Consider the following 20,183-nt stretch of genomic DNA (forward strand, 5'->3'; position numbering starts at 1 on the left):
ACAAGTCAGATTTGGGTATGGAAAGTGCAACCTATATTCAGACCTATATAGTAAGTCCTTTGATTTTATTAGGCCTATTCTCCCATTATGATCATTCTGCTGTTTCACTCTTTCCTCAACTTGTTGTCTCTTGGCCACAAGGTGGCAGAAGAAGATTAAATTTAGCCAAAGCAGTTGTGATGTAGACACACAAATGTGTGTATTCTAATTTTAACACTACTATGATTGTATTTTCCCTTTATTTTATTTTTGATATTTCTATGCTGCTTTTTATTCAAATAAATCCCAAAGCAGCTTACAAACAAAATGTAAAAATAACATAATGGAACATCATGAATACAGCATAAATTGTATAAAATACTTAACAAATCACCAGTAAAACAATCTCAAATCACAAATCAAACAATTACCATCTATGCAACACTATTTCACAAAGCAACTAAAAAAATACACTAAACATCACAGTTACACCAAAAATCATATTATAGGATTCACAAAGTACTACAGCAGCTATATGTATAAAACAATATCAACAGAAACAAAATAGCAACAAAACAAACAAACAAACAAACAAACAAACAAACAACCCCCCCTGTTGAATTTGTATACCTGCTCTCCCCACCACCATGACTCATAAACTTTCATTCTATTCAATGCATCAAAATACATCTGCAGATAATGCTCCTGGGCAGCAATTCCCTTCTGAAGGATTCTTGTGAAGGTGGTGGTCTGCACAAAGACTCTCTCCCCTCACATCCTTTCTGCCACTATGACATTTCCATTTTCATAACAGAAAAATGGAATACCAGAATAAGGCTAGGCTGCAATTTGGAGGTTAGGTGATTCTCTGACGTGTGTTCAACTATGATTAAAAATATCATTAGTTAACATAGCTACATGATCTGTGTGGGAACGATAAAATACTTGTGAAATCAGATTACAGTGGTACCTCGGGTTACAGATGCTTCAGGTTACATATGCTTCAGGTTACAGACTCCGCTAACCACCCAGAAATAGAACCTCGGGTTAAGAACTTTGCTTCAGGATGAGAACAGAAATCGTGCTCTGGCGGCACGGCAGCAGCAGGAGGCCCCATTAGCTAAAGTAGTGCTTCAGGTTAAGAACAGTTTCAGGTTAAGAACAGACCTCCAGAACGAATTAAGTACTTAACCTGAGGTACCACTGTAGACCCTTACAACCTGTTTCCAGTTTTCTTAGGGAAAATGCCTTTAAAATTATTACACAGATCAAAGCTGATGGAAGACTAATAGGCAGTGGCGTAGCGTGGGGGGTGCAGGGGGGCCCGGCCGCACCGGGCGCAACATCTGGGGGTTAGGGTTAGGGGGCGCAAATCCATGGGTTAGGGGGTGCAAATCCACGGGTTAGGGGGCGCAAATCCACGGGTTAGGGGGCGCAAATTACTTGCCTTGCCCCGGGTGCTGACAATCCACGCTACGCCACTGCTAATAGGTGCATGATTTATCTAACAAACTTCAAGACACTGTGTGTGTGTGTGTGTTTAGATTTTTCCATGCCTTTATAGTGAAACATTGATCTACACAATTGCTTCTTCAGATACTTCACTGCTAGCAAGACCATGCTCAGCATTTTCTGGTGCAAGAGAGGGCTTGTCCCTTGTGAGGCAAAAAGTACCTGGAGGGTGAATTTTTGTGGGAAAACAGCAGGAGACATAAGGGTTACACCCCTCTCCCAACATACATGGAATATTAGAATTGTAGTGCTGGAAGGGACCCCAAGCAATGCAGGAATCTCAACATGCGGTTCCCCCATCCAATTTAAAACCAGACCAGACCCTGCTTATTTTTGCAAATGTGCTAGCTGGTGTCTCACTTCAATTTAAAGCTTCCACGGCATTTTGTAAAAAATAAAATAAAGAATTCCAGAGACAAACGCAGTCATGTACTTTTGACTTCTGTCAGAATTATGACTCAGCAAGCAAAAGAGAGTTAATCAAAGGGAAGAAGAGTCAGTTAAGGTAAGAGCTTAAAGTACATGCTGTTCCTGGAGATAGGATGGAGTCTAGTGAAGTAATTGTTTGAGTGGAATTGCTTATACTTGCCTAACAGAGCTGTCATTCCAAAACCTGCTCTGGGGTGGGGGTATGTGGGAAGTGCACGGGCGCAGGGAGAAGGGGGGAGGGGAAGTTGCATTGCACAAATAGGAGTGATTCTGCTTGGACAATGACTTTGTTGGACACTACCTTATGTCTTCTGTGAGCTACTGGAATGCAAAGCTGTTTCATTGACTACACAGAAATGATTTACCTTTCCTCAAGGCTCGCAGGTTCTGCTTTGCATGGCGATGCAGCTCCGCTACACAAGCTGGTCGGGTGGAAGGAAGGAAAATGTTTCTTTGCTGATGCCAAGGGGCGCGATAGTAGACACTCAGTTTACTCTCTGCATCCAGGTTTGAGACAGCTGCAGACCCAAAGAGAAAAGGACACTTAACTCACACTCATAATGGAGCAGTCAAGTCTTTTCAAATGCATCAAATCTCAGAAATCAATGCAACCCACTAAAAACTATAAAAAATGCATTATAATTTGAAACAGGGAAGGTGATTTCTGGTCGTAATTCAAATCCATAGGTTTAAGAAATGCCAGGGTTCATGAATCCACCAGATTTTAGAAACCTTTTGAAGAGTACCCACTGCCTGTATGTATGAATGAAAAAACAAATGAATGAGGAGATGGATGTGAATAAACTCACTGAAACATTTTGAGAACAGCATGAATAAAATGGATACAAAATTAGACACAGAATAGCTTTACCCTCAGATATATTGGCTTATTTTTATTTATCTAGGTCAGTCAGAAGCATAATGAATTCTGACATTTACCACTAATCTTTAAAATTTTAGAAAGCCACCAGAAAATATAAGACCATTATTATATTAGCTGATCAATGATCAGATTTCATTCTCATTCCCATGATACACTAATAAAAGATGACAGTAATCATCACTGGTTTGCAAACCACGCAAGTTTCCTAACACACATTTCTGACATTTACCAGTAAATCTCTGAGTCAACTTACATACATTATTGGTATAGGACATTTATGAAGACACACGGGTATAAATGACAAAAATAAGTTTTGTGACATGGGAAGTCTCTGACATTCACTGGTATAACTTGAGTCTACTAAGCACCTTCAGCAAATGGCCCTATTAAATAATAATAATATATATTTTAAATACAGAAAAGGCTGTAGCACTATAAGAACAGCTTATGTTGCCTTGAAATATATAATGCACCAACTTTGAAGTAGCTTTTCTTTCTCTTTTCTTGTACCTTCAAATCCCCCATCTTTGACCACAGTTAAAACCACCACTCTGTATTTCATAATCAAACACTTTCAGGTTCCTGATTACAAGATGCAGGTACTGGCAGAGTCTGGCAAAGGAAGAGAAGGAGCATAGTATGGTACAAAGAGGCAGTGAAGTTGGTGGGAGGAAGAAGCTGCCAGGAGAAACTAGTTGTAAAGAGATCCTGCATGCTGGAGTCTGCAAATGGGAGTTGCAGGATTGGGTGTTGAAAGTAGCCAATGTGCCCTTGCTGTCAATAGTGGCTAATGCAGGTGACCCTGCCATTCTATTAACTGTATAACTGGAGCAATGTTAAGAAACAATACCTTGGTGTAGTAGTGCCTCTGGAACTCAATGCCTGTTGACACCAGGCTGCTGCCTTCTCTGTACCCTTTTGTGTGCCTAAAAACACTTGTCTAAACAAGCCTATCCAGACATGTAGAATGTTGCTGTATGCATTAATCTGTTCTTAGTTTATTGCTGATTCTATCTTTTGAGTGTAATTATTGATAATGTAATTTATTCTCTTTGTAAATTGCTTTGAGGTTTCCCCCCAATCAAGTGGTATAGAAATTTTATTAAATAAATAAAAAGATTTTAAGAATCTGCATCTTTTGTATTTTAACCTTGGAATTCCTTGGATGAAAAGTGGGATATAAATATTTTATACTGTACTATCATCCTTCTTTCCTACACTTAAAATGCATCAGCTTCTGTCACTGATTGATAGTTATCTACGTACAGGTAGTGCTTTTTTCAGCTGGAGCCCATCGAAGCTCAGTTCTGGCACCTCTTAAATGGGTGCCATTGTCATTGTAAGAGAACAAGGAAGAAGTTCATGGTGAGCTCCGGCACCTCTTTTTCGAGAAAAATAGCACTGGGTGCAGGGCACATAGGCAATGTATGTGAACGGCTTTGTCACATGAAGACAGGCACCACATGGACTGGTTTACAACTGCCTACATACAGTGGCTATGCCATGTACCCTGGCCCACATTCTCTGATTACGTGGCAATTGATGATTACATGCAATTCCCAAACATGAAGAAAAGCAGATTTTCTAGTTTTTCACTCTTGATCATAAACATCCATCATTCATAGCCTCTGCTCTCAAGCTTTCTTCTTCTTTTTTAATACTGTAGCTAAGCTGTGTATGGATGCTTGAAGGTAGTATGGCTTAGTTCACTCAGGCGTGTTTGTTCTAATAATAACAACACAAAGGCCAGCAAGAAAGATTTCTGCTCTATTTATTTTGATAGATCCAAGGGGTTACCCCCACGGCTCTGTCTGCTTTCCTAGACTCTCACATTTCCCTTTTCCTTCTTTTACAATTTCTCAACTCTTAACTACCAAATGGAGAATACGTTTTAAAAGAATTCTAGCCAGCATCCCAAGTGAGCAGATTTTAATGTATATAAATAATAAAATTGTGTGTGTGATTTAAAAGTCAGGGACATTATTTTTTTTCCAGCAGATGGAGTATGGTAAGGGATGGAAAGGACAGATATGTAAAATGTCAAGTTGCCACAGTGTAATTGGAAAGTCTTAAATGCATCCTTGAAAGGGTTAGGTCTCAGTGCAGTGCAGACATAAGCCCAGTGCAGATGCCATTGAAACTATGGTTTTCTGATTCGTGAACAAGTTGTGGCTCCATCCTCATATCTCCTTTTTCTCGTGCCATAGGATATTGGAAGCTTTTATTTCCTTATTTTAAACCTATCACACTTTCCCATTACAGTGGAACCTTGGTTCTCAAATGGTTTAGTTGATGAACAAATCAGCTCCTGATCGCCAAAAACCCAGAAGTAAGTGTTCCGGTTTTTGAACATTTTTTGGAAGCCGAATGTCTGATGCGGCTGTTGGCTATTGTTTCCAGGGCGCCTGCGCCAGTCGGAAGCCGTGCCTTGGTTTTCAAACGTTTCAGGAGTTGAACAGACTTCTGGAACGGATTAAGTTCGAGAACCAAGGTATCACTGTACATCCTAACTCAGAGGACTGTGGCTTGATTACACTCTAGTTTAGGGTAACAAATCAAACATGGTTAAGAAATCAGAAAGACAATATCTCTTATTCTTAGATTATAAAAGAAAGAATCTGAGTAGTTATGCAAGTACACAAGTTTTTCGTAGACAAGAGTATTCCACAAAATTTGGCTCAGATCAATCAGTCCCCGATACAAAAAAATGTGTGAGAAAACTGGGGATAATTTGAAGCAAAGCACTCCCCACCTGTTCACAACAGGATAATACAGTGCCAAGGTATCTAAAAGCCTACAGACGTAATCTGTGGGTAAGGCAGGTTTTTTTCCTTCCGTGCCACTTTCCTGAATATTCAACCAGTTGCACTATTCTTTCTAATTAACATATTAATTCATTAAAAGCAGGAAATTCCCTGGGCTGCTCCATTCAGATCTACTAAGCCACTGAACTAGGAATTGTACATAGCAACCAATGTCCTAACTTTCTCCATACTGCAGTGTTGGTGCAACTCCCAATCCTGCACCAATACTTTAAGAAATGCAGGAGAAAGGGTCTCATTTTTAAAAGCGTGTCCTCCAATTCTGGAAAGGGGCATGTGCATTCTTTAAATAAAAATACATGGAATCAATAGAACATTATGGGAAGGAAACGGGTATTCTTTTACCTCACTGACACAATTTTAAACCCCTTTTAAAACAGTCCCCAAACTGCAACCTGTTGCAAGAGAAAGGCAAAGGGGAAAGGTGGAGCACTTGTTTTGCACCCAAAAGGTATCAGCTTCAGTCCCCCTTGGCAGCTCCAGGTAAGGCTGGGAAAGATCCTTCTCTGAAACTGCAGAAAGCTCCTGTCAAGTCTGTAGACAATTATCTGACTCTCTCTATGGCAGCTTCCTATGTTTCCCAAGTCAAAAGTATTTCCATGTCTGTACAAGCCCTCAGCTGAACCTGAGGGAGGACCAATTCTTCCACATCTAGCTGCATGATGAGTCAACAGGAGCACTGTTTGTTTCTAGCATTGACTGCCACAGAATATTGTAAGAAAAACAGAAAATTAATTTCAAGACAGAACCAGTTCATCTCAGATACAAGATAAGCTGGGAACACATCCAACTACATCAAGCATATTAGTGCATAAATGTTTCATGGAGGCAAGTGCCAAGACTGATGTACATTTTATTTATAGCCCAGAATGCCTTCAATGATATTCCCCCCTCGCAAGAGCTTGTGTCTTTTGCTGCCATATTTTGGAAGTTAAAGTCTATAATGCTGGCAAAGCATACACATTGTTGCTTGTCATGCATGACCATGCTAAACAAAGCAGTCACTTCTCATTCTGTAGAAGCCACTCTTAAACCTCTTGAGTCAAGGCAGCATGGAATATCCACTGTGATCCATTACCTAGAAAATTAGACTTGGATCTCTGGATTCAGATTCTGCCAATAACTTATTTTTGTGGTCCTGGGCAAGTAAAGGAACTTATCTCTCAGCCTCAGTAAAATGGGAACAATAGTGACTAATCTCACATGCAGATGTAGGAAAGTGTGGTAAAAATGGTAAAGCACTTTGCAGATAAATAGTGATGTAGAACTAGTTTGGTGTAATGGTGGAAATCAATGAGCTAGAAGTAAACCTCCCAGTTTGTTGGGTGGCTTTAGGCAAACAGCCATGGCCCAGTGTAGAGGCAATGGGCTTCATCTGAAGCTCAAGACATGTAGTTCTGTTGGTGCAACGGGTCTTCCATTTGCACCCCAAATATGCTCTGGAGGGTCCCCCAACCCTTTGGAGCTGATTCTGAGGATGCATATCCAGATAGAGGAAACTGCTGTACTCATTTAAGTCTGTTGTGACAGCAGAACTGTAGCACTGAATATGGCCCAAGGTCTCTTGATCTCTTAAGCATATTTAAGAGATCAGAAGATCCCCCAGCTCAGTTCCCAACTCAGTGGCAATACAGTGGTACCTTGGGTTACATACGCTTCAGGTTACAGACTCCGCTAACCACCCAGAAATAGAACCTCAGGTTAAGAACTTTGCTTCAGGATGAGAACAGAAATCGTTCTTCGGTGGTGCGGCGGCAGCGGGAGGCCCCATTAGCTAAAGTGGTGCTTCAGGTTAAGAACAGTTTCAGGTTAAGAACGGACCTACAGAACGAATTAAGTACTTAACCCGAGGTACCACTGTACTTTGCATGAAGAACATCTGCGAGCAGGGCTGGGAATGTTTCCTGTTTGAAACCTTCCAGAGCCACTACCTGTCAGTGCTGACAACAATATGCTAGAGAGACCAACTGTATGATTCCTCTGTAGCAGTATGATACCAACTGTAGCAGATTCCTCCCCTTCTTACTTTTATCCTGCACAATTCCCCTTCCACTCTCTTTCCCCCCTATCATATCTAAATCCGTATCTGTGGCTTGATGTAGTTTACATAGTAGCCTGATATGTAACCCAAATCACAATTTGCAATCCTACTTCCGACTCGATTTTAAAACTATGGCTCGGCACTAACTATAGTTAGCAAAAATAACCAGCTCTAATTGTCGGTATTTAAAAAACTGAACTGGATGGAGAAAGGAACAGGGAGGATGGGAAGGTTACGGGAGGAGTGTGCAAACTCACAGGGCGCTTGCATTCCCTAAACCATGGTTTGGTGCTCATCAGTTACATCTGCACTGGGCAGGCGTAGCTGGCATTAATCAGGAGTTATAAGACAGCTTCAAATTCTGGTTTCACATCTCATTGTAAAGCCAGTGTGTCAAGACTACAGTGGATTATGGCAAACCACTTTGAGGGTGGTTATTATTATTATAACCAACCAAACGGTATATAAATTTTATGAAATAAATAAAAATAAATGATATCGAAAGGGGGGTAGGAAATCATGTGCAAGGGAAGTGGGGAGGATACAGAGTAAGTGGCAATTCTATATCTTATGGGGGTTTTGTAAAAATAAAAAAAAAGGTTTTTTAATCGATTTTCTTGGGGTAAATTCTAATATCTTGTTTAAGAGACCAGGAAATGTGTTAAGTCAGCACTGGGCCTGTTTCTGTTCTCCCATCTGTAATATAAGACTGGCCTCCCAGGACTGAAAGAGGATAATGTATATGTATTAAGCATTTAGAACATTTAGAACTGTACAAACAAACATATACTTGTATATTATTAGTAATTATCATTTTTAGCAGTATTATATAGAATTTGTCATAGGAAACTATTAGTAATAAGCTGTGGTGGCTGATATCCCTTGTAAGGTGCAAGGCAAGAGGGCCCACAGGAGCCATAGCCAATGAAAGGCAGAGCCAATGACTTCTGTTTTTCCACCCATCTTTCTTCCTGCTGAGTTCTGTAAGGTCAACCCTGAGGCTAAAATGGAGGAAGCAGGCAGTCAAGGCCTGGACTGGTTGTAAGAAGGCAAGCAGATGAGGGTTTGCTGAAAGCAGGCTGTGGTTGGTGGCCCAGTGCCCCAGTTGCCCTTGTGGACCAGCCTCCCCTGGTAATAAATGCACACACATAGCAGCTGCTAGACATGCCAAAATAACTTTCCAGAAGCTTCCGAATGTCTTCTGGAATTCGTTCATGTCTCACCTCGAAGTGCCCATTCCAAGGGCACGCCAAGCCAGAGCTCACTGAGTCCTGCAGCAGAGGAAGCGCGCTGGAACAGAAAGCAGCTGTTCACATCAGTTGAGCTTATGGGCCATTTTATGTGGCATCTGGAAACGCTTGCTGAAAGGGTGTTTTATTTATGTTAATGGCTCTGGGAATGGCCATCTTTGATAACTAAAGGTCAACCAAACCACATGCTTCAATTATCCTGTCAAGAAGCAGGATGCTCTAGCGGGCCTGTTTTTCAACAGGCCTCAACACCCTTGTGGGGGTCCAAAATGAGTTACGATTCCATTCACCTAGGCTGCTCAGCTCTTCTGAAAAGTTGGCCACCGCCGATATACTGGAAGCTGCCATATGTGCAGCCACTTCTTGCTCTTTCCTAGGTGACTAATTAGGGTCTGGGTTTTTTCAAAAACCAGACCAAATACGCAGATACTGCACAAATACCTGCCTACTCAACCTCTTCAATCTGCAGAACGTGCAGTTTTGCAAGTGCCATGTAATGGTGTTCCACATCTGTGAGGAGTCAAAAAAAATTATTTAGCATGGCAGCTCTTATGCTTTGGAGCTCTCTGCTTATTAACATTAAGCAGGCACCCTCACTATACTGTAATATGGATATTCCAGTATGCCTACCCAGACATATAGTTTCATTACATATAATTGGGTTTTGCCATTTTGTTGCTTTTATCTGTATATTGCTGATCGTTATTTTATGTAAATCACTGAAATGGGTTTTGTTTTTTTATTAAGCCATTCAGATTTTTTCTGAATAAAAGTAAATAAGTTTTAAAGCCACCCAAGTGCGAACATTTGCAAATATGCCTTTTTTAAAATAAAAAAAAATCCATAGTATGAAGGCTACCAGGGATTAAAACCAGGTTGAGCTTATACACTACGTTATTCACATATCCTTTGTCATCGTTTGGTAAACTGAACTGTGAGAAATTGCTATATTTTTGTTTTAAAATCATGTTAAACATTATTACTGAATTTTGTTTTTTAAATGTTTCATTTATACCCTGTGGCGCTGTGGGTTAAACCACAGAGCCCAGGACTTGCTAATCAGAAGGTGGGCGGTTCGAATCCCCATGACGGGGTGAGCTCCCGTTGCTTGGTCCCTGCTCCTGCCAACCTAGCAGTTTGAAAGCATGTCAAAGTGCAAGTAGATAAATAGGTACCACTCGGGCGGTAAGGTAAACAGCATTTCCGTGCGCTGCTCTGGTTCCCTAGAAGCGGCTTAGTCATGCTGGCCACATGACCCGGAAGCTGTACACCGGCTCCCTTGGCCAATAAAGCGAAATGAGGACCGCAACCCCAGAGTCGGTCACGACTGGACCTAATGGTCAGGGGTCCCTTTACCTTTACCTTCCTTGAGGGAGCTCAAGACAGTGTGCTTGGTTCCTCTCCCATTCTGACAACAGCCCTGTGAAGTAGGCTAGGCCAAGAGTGTCTGTCTCTGGGATTTGAACCTAGATCCTCTCAGTTTTAGTCTGACACTCGTAACAAACCATACTAGCATTATTAAAGATACATGTAAAAAAAAGAAAAGCAAAACAAATGATCAACAAAAACAAGACAAAGAGTTGTACTCATCACTGAGTAGGACCAGTGTAGGAGTGGAAGCAGACTCATTGAAAGGAATGGACATGACTAACTTAGGTTACTTTCACTGGGTATATACAGAATATAACAGCTGGATACCACCCAAATATCTCAGGTGGGTAGTCTCAGGCATGTAGCTTCATGAAAACAGAGGCAGATGTCAGTAGAGAAATCTCAACAACCTGCAACTGATAGATAAACATTCATCTCATGGCCCTCCTTGTTACTCAAACTTGACCCATTATAATAAATACATATGCATCAGTATTGGTTCAGTATATTTTCTTTTTCTTTGGGGCAGGGACGGGGGCAGGGGAGGAAACAAGTATAATAAAAGAACTTCCAAGTCCTGATCTGCTTAACCTGACATGAGCTTATGAAAAACAGTTTGCTCCAATGCTGTTGCTATCCTACCTCACAAGTAAGAGAAGATGGAGGCCTCCACTTAACTCATGCAAAATCACTATCAACAGAAACATGGAGCTCATGCATCCTACCCCTCTTGGGCCATATTTCAGTAATATTACCTGAACTGGAGAGAGTAGAGACCATCTGTTCACAGCAAACAAAGAAGCCCATACACAAAGAAGCCAGAAAAATGTGACAGAGGCCTGTGATAGTCCGGAGGATGTGGGATGGTAGCAGGGAGGAAGAATCAAAGCCAGGGAAGGATTTCAGACCTCACTTGGGCAGTTTGGAGAAAGCTGAGAGGTCAGGTTTACTGATGTGCAGGGCCCATTGTCATTTTAGCAAGGGTTCAACATACAGTTGCAAAACAGAAGAGGTACTCTCGCAGGAACATTGGCAGTGGGTAGATCTTAAACAGAAGGAGGAAGGTGAAAAAGACACAGACAGAAGGGGGAGGTAGGGAAAATACTTCCACAGAGGCTCTCCAAATGATGGCATCATAATGGCATCCATGGGAGTGTGGCTCTTCGGGCCAAATTCTACAACAGAGCCTTCTAAAAGGCTAAAAGTTTGGGGAATAGTCCAGTATTGACAACTCTACCTAACAATGGTTTTCCAAGGTCTCAAGCAGCAGTCTTCCACATCACCTGCTACCTGCAGAATCTGCTACCTTTGTCACTAAAGATGGCTGGGATTGAGCCTAAGACCTTCTGAATGCAAAGGAGGTGCTCTCTAGCCCTATGATCCCTATGATGAGGGATCCTGATGTGGAGTGCACCCTACCACTTCACTCAGGTATAACTGAATGTAATATCTAGGCATTGCAAATAGCTTGCCATGAGCCTGAGCTGTTCCAAAGGCTTTGTGTACAAAAGAACACCTGTCCCCGAGATGTACGTAGGCTTCATTCCTAGAAAGTTCCACCATAACCCAATTCCTTTTCTCTGTTTTCTCCACGTCCCCCGCCTCCTCCTTTACTTAGTGACCTAGATTGCTTCGAAGAGGAAAGGGTTCAAGCTGGGGGAGTGGAGCACAGAAGCACTTTGCCTGTGCTGAGTAGCAAAGAAAGGCAGTGAGAGGCTGAAGAGAGATGGGAGGGTGTTTCCCTAAATGGATTTGCCCTTTTAATCCCTCCCTCCAAGTGAGGAGTAGGGATAAAAATGGATTGTCTACTTGTATGTGCATTGTGTCCATGTGCAATAGATACACACACACACACACACACACACACACACACACGTGCCTTCCTGTGCTGGTGGGAATCTCCCATCTGAAAAACACACTGTATTCCGCAAAGAACAAATCCCTCTGCAACTCATCCGCTCTAATGCGCTGTGACAGAATACACTGAGAAGTACCGCAACATGCTTATCTATTAATATATGTTTGAAACAATCAATAATGCATGTGCTGCGATACTCGCTCTCTGCGCTTGGTCCTGATACATGCAGAAGCAAATCTGTCTGGAGAAGCAACTTAGTAAGCAAAATGGAGAAGGGGAAAAAACCCACCACACCAGTATAGGAAAGCTCCGGCATAATTCCCAAGACGGTTGAAGGGTTCCTGGTTTGTATGCATAAAACTGCAGCATTTCATTTTCCCTCGCAAAGGCCAGCGCAAATGAACCCCAGAACACATGTGTGTGTGTGTGTGTGTGTGTGTGTGTGTGTGTGTATACTCCCGCCCTCTTTATATTCTTCAAGCGATTGGAGTGATCCCTTCCCATCATCCCTTCCTTCCTTGAGAAATTTGAAGCTGTCATTTTAAGTGGCAGGTTTTTGCTTTGTTATGTAACAGAGAGGCAAGAAACCCACATAAACTCCACGAAGAGACTTTGATCATGCAGAGGAATTGAAAGCAACTTCTTTCAGGTCCTGGCTTACTAGTGACAACCAGCAAGAGATCAAATACAAATGTTGGCACAAACAAGGAACAAGGGAACAAAACAGGCCTCTCCCAAAGCAAAGGCTGTAAAAGAATTTCAGCAAGGTCACCACGGTGTCAGAGCTCTCGTCAGTTTTATTGGACTACCAGTGGATAACAAGGTAACTGCCTACAGAGAAAGCCTTCTATTGTTGCTCTACTTCTGTGGCTAAGCAGACTAGCTGGGAATTAGTTGACTTACAAAATATGATGCTTGCCTCCTACACCAATGAACCTTTCTTCTAAAGCAGCAGAGAAATGGAAGTACACACACCAACAAAATAAGGAAAGAAACATGCAATTCACACACTCCACCTGTTTCTTCTGTAGAATGTTTTCCCTCACAGCCAAAGCTAGGTAAGGGGAAGAAATTCATTGCACTGATGTGCAAATTCCCAACTCAACTTGCGAACTGAGACACAGCTATCCTTTGAAATTCAAACTCCTCCAAAATTTGGCGATGCAATTCTCTAACCAAAATAGTGCACATAAATGCATGTTGTAGTGAAAAGAACTTACAAAGCTACCCAGTATTGAAGAAAATAGCTTGTGAATGTTCATTTATTAGGTAAAATTCCATAACAAAAAACATCTATCAGGAGAAATGAATGTGAAAAGGAGGATGCTGAAATTAAGGGTGGAAAAATGAGAAATTGGCAGAAACCAAAACTTATAGATTTGTCCATCCATCCCTAGCCACAGCCAGTCCAAAATACAAGAATGCTCTAGCATACATTCAGTGCTGTGAGCATTCACTGAAGATACAGCAAGATGATAAAAGTTTTGGATGGCTGTGGATGACTGCGCCATATATTTGCAGACTTACTGCCTGCATCTAAACCTGAACTCTGATGCGTTATTTTAATACATAACTAAGAGTATAATACCTTCTGTTAGACTCTACAGTAGTCAGTTGGTCTTCTACCATGTGTTTCTAGGGTTCAGTCATATTACATTTTCAGAAGTGTCCCGTATCATCTTTGTTCAGGAAACTTCACGTGAAGAGACAGTCACAAGATTTGGCAACAATACAGCGTGGCAAAAAATGTTTTGTTTTTCCCTTTGAGAAATCCTTGCAATATATAAATTACAAAAGTTACTTAACTACCTAAAGGGAACCAGGCAGAGGACCAGCAGAAGGACTTCTCGGTAGCAGCGTTCTCCCTGTGGAAAACCCTCCCTTCAGATGTCAAGGAGATAAAGAACTACATAACTTTTAGAAGACATCAGAAGGCAGCCCTGTATTGAGAAGTTTTTAATGTTTGATAATTTACTATGCTTTATATATGCAGTAAGCTGCCCTGAGTGGCTGGGGAAACCCAGCCAGTTGGGCAAGATGATGATATTATTATTATTATTATTATTATTATTATTATTAGCATTTGAAATTCAGCTACTCCAGAGCGTTTCATCAAGCAATCTCTATTCCTGAACTTTGTATTGAAGGCACTGCCACCACATGGCAATCTGTGTTCAGCACTTATCACACTTCTTCGCATCTCTGTTAAGTCTGCCAACTAGGAGGGCAATTATGGTCGGCTGAGATTCATAATGAGGATGTTGTTCATTAAGTATTAGAGGGAGACCACCCAGTCATTTTTAACAACTATGGAACCATTAAGTGGTATATATTTATTAGAGCAGTAGAGCCCAAAGCACAGCACATTACAAAAGTTGCCATACTCTATTGCAAAAAGACAATGAAATGATTAGTGAACTTGTATCACAGACTTGTAGCCAAAAATGGATTTGGCTAGCACTGACCCAGTCTTTAGGCCACCCATTAGCCACTCCAGGTCTAAATTATGATTATGGGTGAAGTTCCTTAGGACTGTGAACCCTGATAAGGAAGGGCTCCCAGTTGCAGGAAGGTTTGTCACTGTGCTCTTCCAAAATGCACTTAGAAATCCACTTTATACGTTCCTAGTCGACTCAGGAAGCTTGGGAGCAGACTGAATTGTGGACATTTGCTTCCCCTCCCCAAAACTCTATTTTGAATGTCTCTTTCCGGAATGAGGAACTGAGATTTTAAAATTAAGTTTTAATTGGTGGGAATGAGAATCAGAAATAGGAGTAAGAACCAAATTGATCCATCTGAAAGGCATCCTTTCCCCTTCACCCTGACCTGGGTGAGAGGATGGGTCCCTTGTGACTCTTCCTCTGTCTCCCCATCTCTATTTATTTCAACATTCATGGCCTGTTTCTTTGGATGTTGACTTAGCAGTGCATCCCACTGTCTTCAACGGGACTTGCTCCCAATTGGAGAAGTACATAGGACTGAAACCTAAATTATACAACCCAAAATTGGATACGTTTCTAAAATGCTCTCACTCTTTGGGCATTTCTTTGTGATGGATTTTCAATTTTCATTAACAGACTTGATAACCAGAGACCACAAATTAATTTGTTAGCGCTTGCTCCACTTAGCAAAGATTTGCATTCCATACATCCTGTGTTGGGGATGGGGAACCCTTTTCTACCCAATAGTCACTTTCCCTTCTGGACAACCTTGTGAGGTGGGACATGCCAGTGGCGGGTGGGATCAGAGGCAAAAATGGACAGAGCAATTCATGCCAATTTTACCTCTGTGCACTGAGATAAATTTTACAGACACACCCCTCTTTAGTCTCCTCGCAGGCAAGCACAAAGCATTATGGGAGTTCAAGGGCACACTGCAATCAGGCAGGGAGGGTGCAAAGCAGGACATGTGATGGGCGTGGCCTGAGGAGAAGGGGTGTGGCCTAAGGAAAGTCCCAAGGGCCACATCTGGGCCTGAGATCCCCCTTCCTTCTTTATGGCATATGCATCTGATAGTGAAGGATGGGTAACAAATTTAATCATGATAAGATGTGCTGTGGTCAGGGCCAATGATTCCATTTTGCTGTTTGAGGCAAATCAGGAAGTGCCGGCCGCTGCTGCCTGTGGTGATGGCAGAGAAGCGATGCCGGCACTGGCACTGATTTCAGGGGAGATCTCACAAGATCTTGCCAGAAATCAGCGCGGAGGTGGCCAGGCGCAGCCTCACCCCACCGAACAGCTGTGGTGGCTGTGGTAGCCTATGGTATCTGGCCACAAGCAGGAAAATACAAAGAAGGAATAAATTCATTTGTCCTTTGTTCATCCTTATTATTCTGTGTGTTTCCAGAATTTAAGCATTGTGCCACACCCTGGAAACCAGAAGCATGAAATCACACACACACACACACACACACACACACACACACACACACACGTTTATTTCTGCAGCCTCAATAATACAGGCACAATTTATAATGCCAAACCCTTGAATGCTCACAATATATCAAATGGCAGGACGTATCTTTGCTTTCCATGTTGCGCATGTCACCTTTTCATTCATAAAAGACAAGTCGTATCTTTAATCACTCTGCCAGAATAACAGCACTCAATTGCTCGCGTTATCAAACACTATTGGAAAAGTCTAGATAAGGAAGGCTGGGCAACCCCAGCCTATTAGTATTCCACACACAGCCACCTCCTCGTAAGCGAGAGTCATTGGTATCCCAGCAACCCTTAACTTTTCATTCTCCCTGGATTGCCGGATCTTTATCAAAATATAATTACATCCCTCATTTGGAAGATAAATTTTGATAGCCTGTGCCATGCCCAAATAAATAAAATCTGCGAGTGCTAAGATTCCACGGTTACAAACACCTGCCTGCATCAAGGCACTTAGGTGGCCTCCTACCTGGTGGAAAGATTTGTTTGGTCTGCAGCATCTCCCACCTCCGCATCGATGGCTGAGGTTAAATGTTCAAATGTGGCAAGAAGCCGAAGGTTGGCCTGGTCTAGCATCCAGTTCCCAACTGCAGCAAGCCAGAGGACTCTGGGATGCCTGCAGCAGGGCAGGAAGGAAGGAAGGAAGGAAGGAGGCCTTCTCCCACTTTCCACCCCGCTACCATCCCAAGGTATACTGCTTCTGAACCTGAAGGATCCATTTACCTATCAGGGTAAAATCCCATGACAGAGCCGACATCCATTCATTTGATAAAACTCAGGAAATGCCTCCGTTTGGAAACAAGTCACAGAGTTGGAAGGGACTGTGAAGGACATCAAATCCAACCCCCAGCAATGCAGGAATCTTTTACCCAATGTGGGGCTCAAACTCATGACCCTAGGAGTCTTACGTTCTACCAATTGAGCTATCCCCCGATAATTCAAAACAAATACAGTGGTACCTCGGGTTAAGAACTTAATTCATTCTGGAGGTCCGTACTTAACCTGAACCTGTTCTTAACCTGAAGCACCACTTTAGCTAATGGGGCCTCCTGCTGCTGCTCCTGCGCCGCCGGAGCACAATTTCTGTTCTCATCCTGAGGTAAAGTTCTTAATCTGAAGCACTATTTCTGGGTTAGTGGAGTCTGTAACCTGAAGCGTATGTAACCTGAAGCGTATGTAACCCAAGGTACCACTGTACAGTCATACCTCGGGTTAAATATGCTTCAGGTTGAGTGTTTTCAGGTTACGCTCCATGGCGACCTGGAAGTAATGGAATGCGTTACTTCCAGGTTTTGCCACTCACGCATGTGCAGACACTCAAAATGACATCACGTGCACGCATGGAAGCTGCAAATTGCGACCCGTGCACGTGCAGATGCGGGTTGCGTTCACTTCAGGATGCGAACAGGGCTCCGGAACGGATCCCATTCGCATCCAGAGGTACCACTGTAGTATGCAGTTTTACATTTACTGGAGGCAAGCAGTGTTGGAGGGGAATTTCCAGCCGGTGGCAGAGGACAGATGGACTCCAGGAGACATAGGTGTAAAACCCCAAACAAAAACGAAAGCTTTATTACTAAGCAAATAAACACAAACTCTGGTGGATGTTATTCCTGCAGGCAAGCAACAAAACTCAGCTTTTTTCCTTTATAGCAACGGTCACCTGCAGCCAATTAATCCCAGAAACTTCTTAAAGGTATACACACATGTTTCTGTGCCGAATGTCCTCTAACAAGCAGTGCTATTTTTCTAGAAAAAGAGGTGCCAGAACTCACTGTGAACACCTCCCTCATTCTCTTAGAATGGCAACGGTGCCCACCTGAGAGGTGCCAGAACCGAGTTCTGGCGAGTTCTAATTAAAGCCCTGGAAGCAAGCGATTCTGCACTTGGCAGGCATCTGAGAGACACTGCAAAGTGTAACAGAACTTTAACATTTTATTTTGTGACCTGTTGCGTGACTCAGAATAAAAGAGGCTAGTTCTTGAGTACACCAGAAAGTACTGCAGGACATCGTGCCGAACCAGGAAGCGACCCAAAAACATCACAGAAAGGGACGGGATGGGCAGGGGACAGAATGGGGCTTTTGCAGGCTTTTTCAATGGTGTTTCAAATATACACAATTTCACTTAAACGTGCCGTGCCTTGGAATGTAACCCCCGGGTAAATTGGGAGTTGCCTGTACTTTATGGGGAAGAAAAATAGGAAAGATGCTGGAGTCACACCATCGGTCAATCTAGCTCAGAAATGCCTACACTGGCCAGCAGCGGCCCTGCAGGGTTTCAGACAGGGGACATTCCCAGCCACGTTTGGAGATGTCGGGGGTTGGACTTGGGACCTTCTGCATGCAAAGCAAATGCTCCATCGCTGTCCTAATGGCTTTTCCCACCTACTCATACCAGCAGTGGCAGGCAAGGTGGGTAGCACTGCTCACCTGGCTTCCCAACACTGCACATCACTGCTGGTTACCTAGAGGGAAAGGGGTAAGGCCCTCAGTTACTGGCAATCACCTCCATGCTGGGAAGCAGGTAAGCAAGGTGCCCCACCCCGATCTACCAACTACTACTGTTTGCCTCTAACAAAAAACCCCCTACCAGTTAGGTGACAATGATACTTCAGTATCTCCATAACTAATTAGGTTCCTAAAATACGTGCAAGACATTCCACCTTCCTAGGCAGCTCGCCTGCGATGGTGCTTATGCTGGGATTCAGTTTTAGCTACCACAGACATTTACATTGCAAAAGCTGAGGTAGAAAAGGAGGGAGGGAGGGAGGGAAGGAGGGAGAGACAAATGCATCCTGACAACTGGGACATTTGGAGGTTGGCATTTTCCCTGGGGCCGGCACTCTGAAAAACATGGCAGTCCTGGCTGAAATAGGACCATTGGAGGGCAGGTTGTGGAACCGTAAATGTGAAGATAGCAGTCAATCCTGCCCTTCTTATGCCATTAGCAAAGTGACACTAATTTAAGATTAGGAATGTTTAAGAGGCATTGCCTGTGGACAGGTAAAATAATAACTAGCAAACCATATTGTGTGAAGCACACTAGGATGATTCAGAGAATAGATTGAGTTTAATCTCTGGTTAGTTTAAGCATGCCTTTCCCTGCTAGCTGTGACTGGCAGCGTTTGGCTTCCATTCCAAAATGGACTAACAACATACCTGCTGGATCAGGCCAAAAGTCCACCTTGCCCAGAATCCTGTTGTCCCGATGGCCAACCAGATGGCCATGGGAAGCTCATAGGCAGGACCTGAATCACTTGTGATTCCCAGCAGCTGACATTCAGAAGCATGCACCTTCTGATATTGTAGGTAAAAGATACGGACATCACTATGAAAAAAACATCCATTGCTCACCAATGCTGTGCTACCTTGCTGTGTGTTGCTGAACCATAGGGCCATCACTCAGGGGTAGAGCTTTGGTCCCAGGTTCAATCCTTGGCATATCCAGGTAGGATTATAAAAACCCCCTGGCTGAGAGCTGCTGCCAGTCTGTGTAGACCAGTGTTTCTCAAACTTAGATCCCCAGCTGTGGTTGGACTACAACGCTCCTCATCCCTAGCTAGCAGGGATGTCCCATCAGTGGTCAGAGATGATGGGACTTGTAGTCCAACAACAGCTGGAGAGACATTGAGCTAAATGGACCATTGGTCTGACTCAATGTAAGGCAGCTTATGTTTCTATAAAATCACACATACACCATGGATAGCTGTATGTGTGATGGGGGAAAACAAGTGTAAACACAAAATACAAACTTTGACATGGTAATGAGCATGCAAATCTATCCTACGTTCCATGTTCTGTCCCAATACCAGATCTCATGGAGAAGGCAGCTCAGAGGTTGCAGGACCATGGATAGCTCCAAGTGAGCAACTTGACCCAATCGAGGTTGAGAGCAAGACTAAGCCTTTTTAAGCATGTGCCCCCAAATTACCCCTCCTGGCTCTGCCCCGCCTGGCTTCCCAAAATATGCTCCTATGCTATGTTCCACAAGCTGGGCCAAGGTTTGCAGCCACTGAATTCAAGTAATGTTGCATTATTCCCAATTCACAGAAAAAAATAAAAATTAATAGTCCGGTTTTTTTTTCTTTTCAGTTGTACA

General features: G+C 42.9%; 1 protein-coding gene across 4 annotated transcripts in view; it reads right to left on the bottom strand.

Annotated features, from left to right (window-relative positions):
- Positions 1–20,183, bottom strand: part of NHS (NHS actin remodeling regulator) — a 247,781-nt gene that overhangs the window by 24,424 nt on the left and 203,174 nt on the right. For all 4 annotated transcript variants that reach the window (XM_082220852.1, XM_082220851.1, XM_082220854.1 and 1 more), the window contains exon 2: positions 2,286–2,438. In XM_082220852.1, the coding sequence (XP_082076978.1) occupies positions 2,286–2,438 (153 nt within the window). The remainder of the gene's footprint in view (positions 1–2,285; positions 2,439–20,183) is intronic.

Source organism: Podarcis vaucheri (genome assembly GCF_965113315.1).
Source record: "Podarcis vaucheri genome assembly, chromosome: 4".
In the NCBI taxonomy this organism is placed as follows: Eukaryota; Metazoa; Chordata; class Lepidosauria; order Squamata; family Lacertidae; genus Podarcis; species Podarcis vaucheri.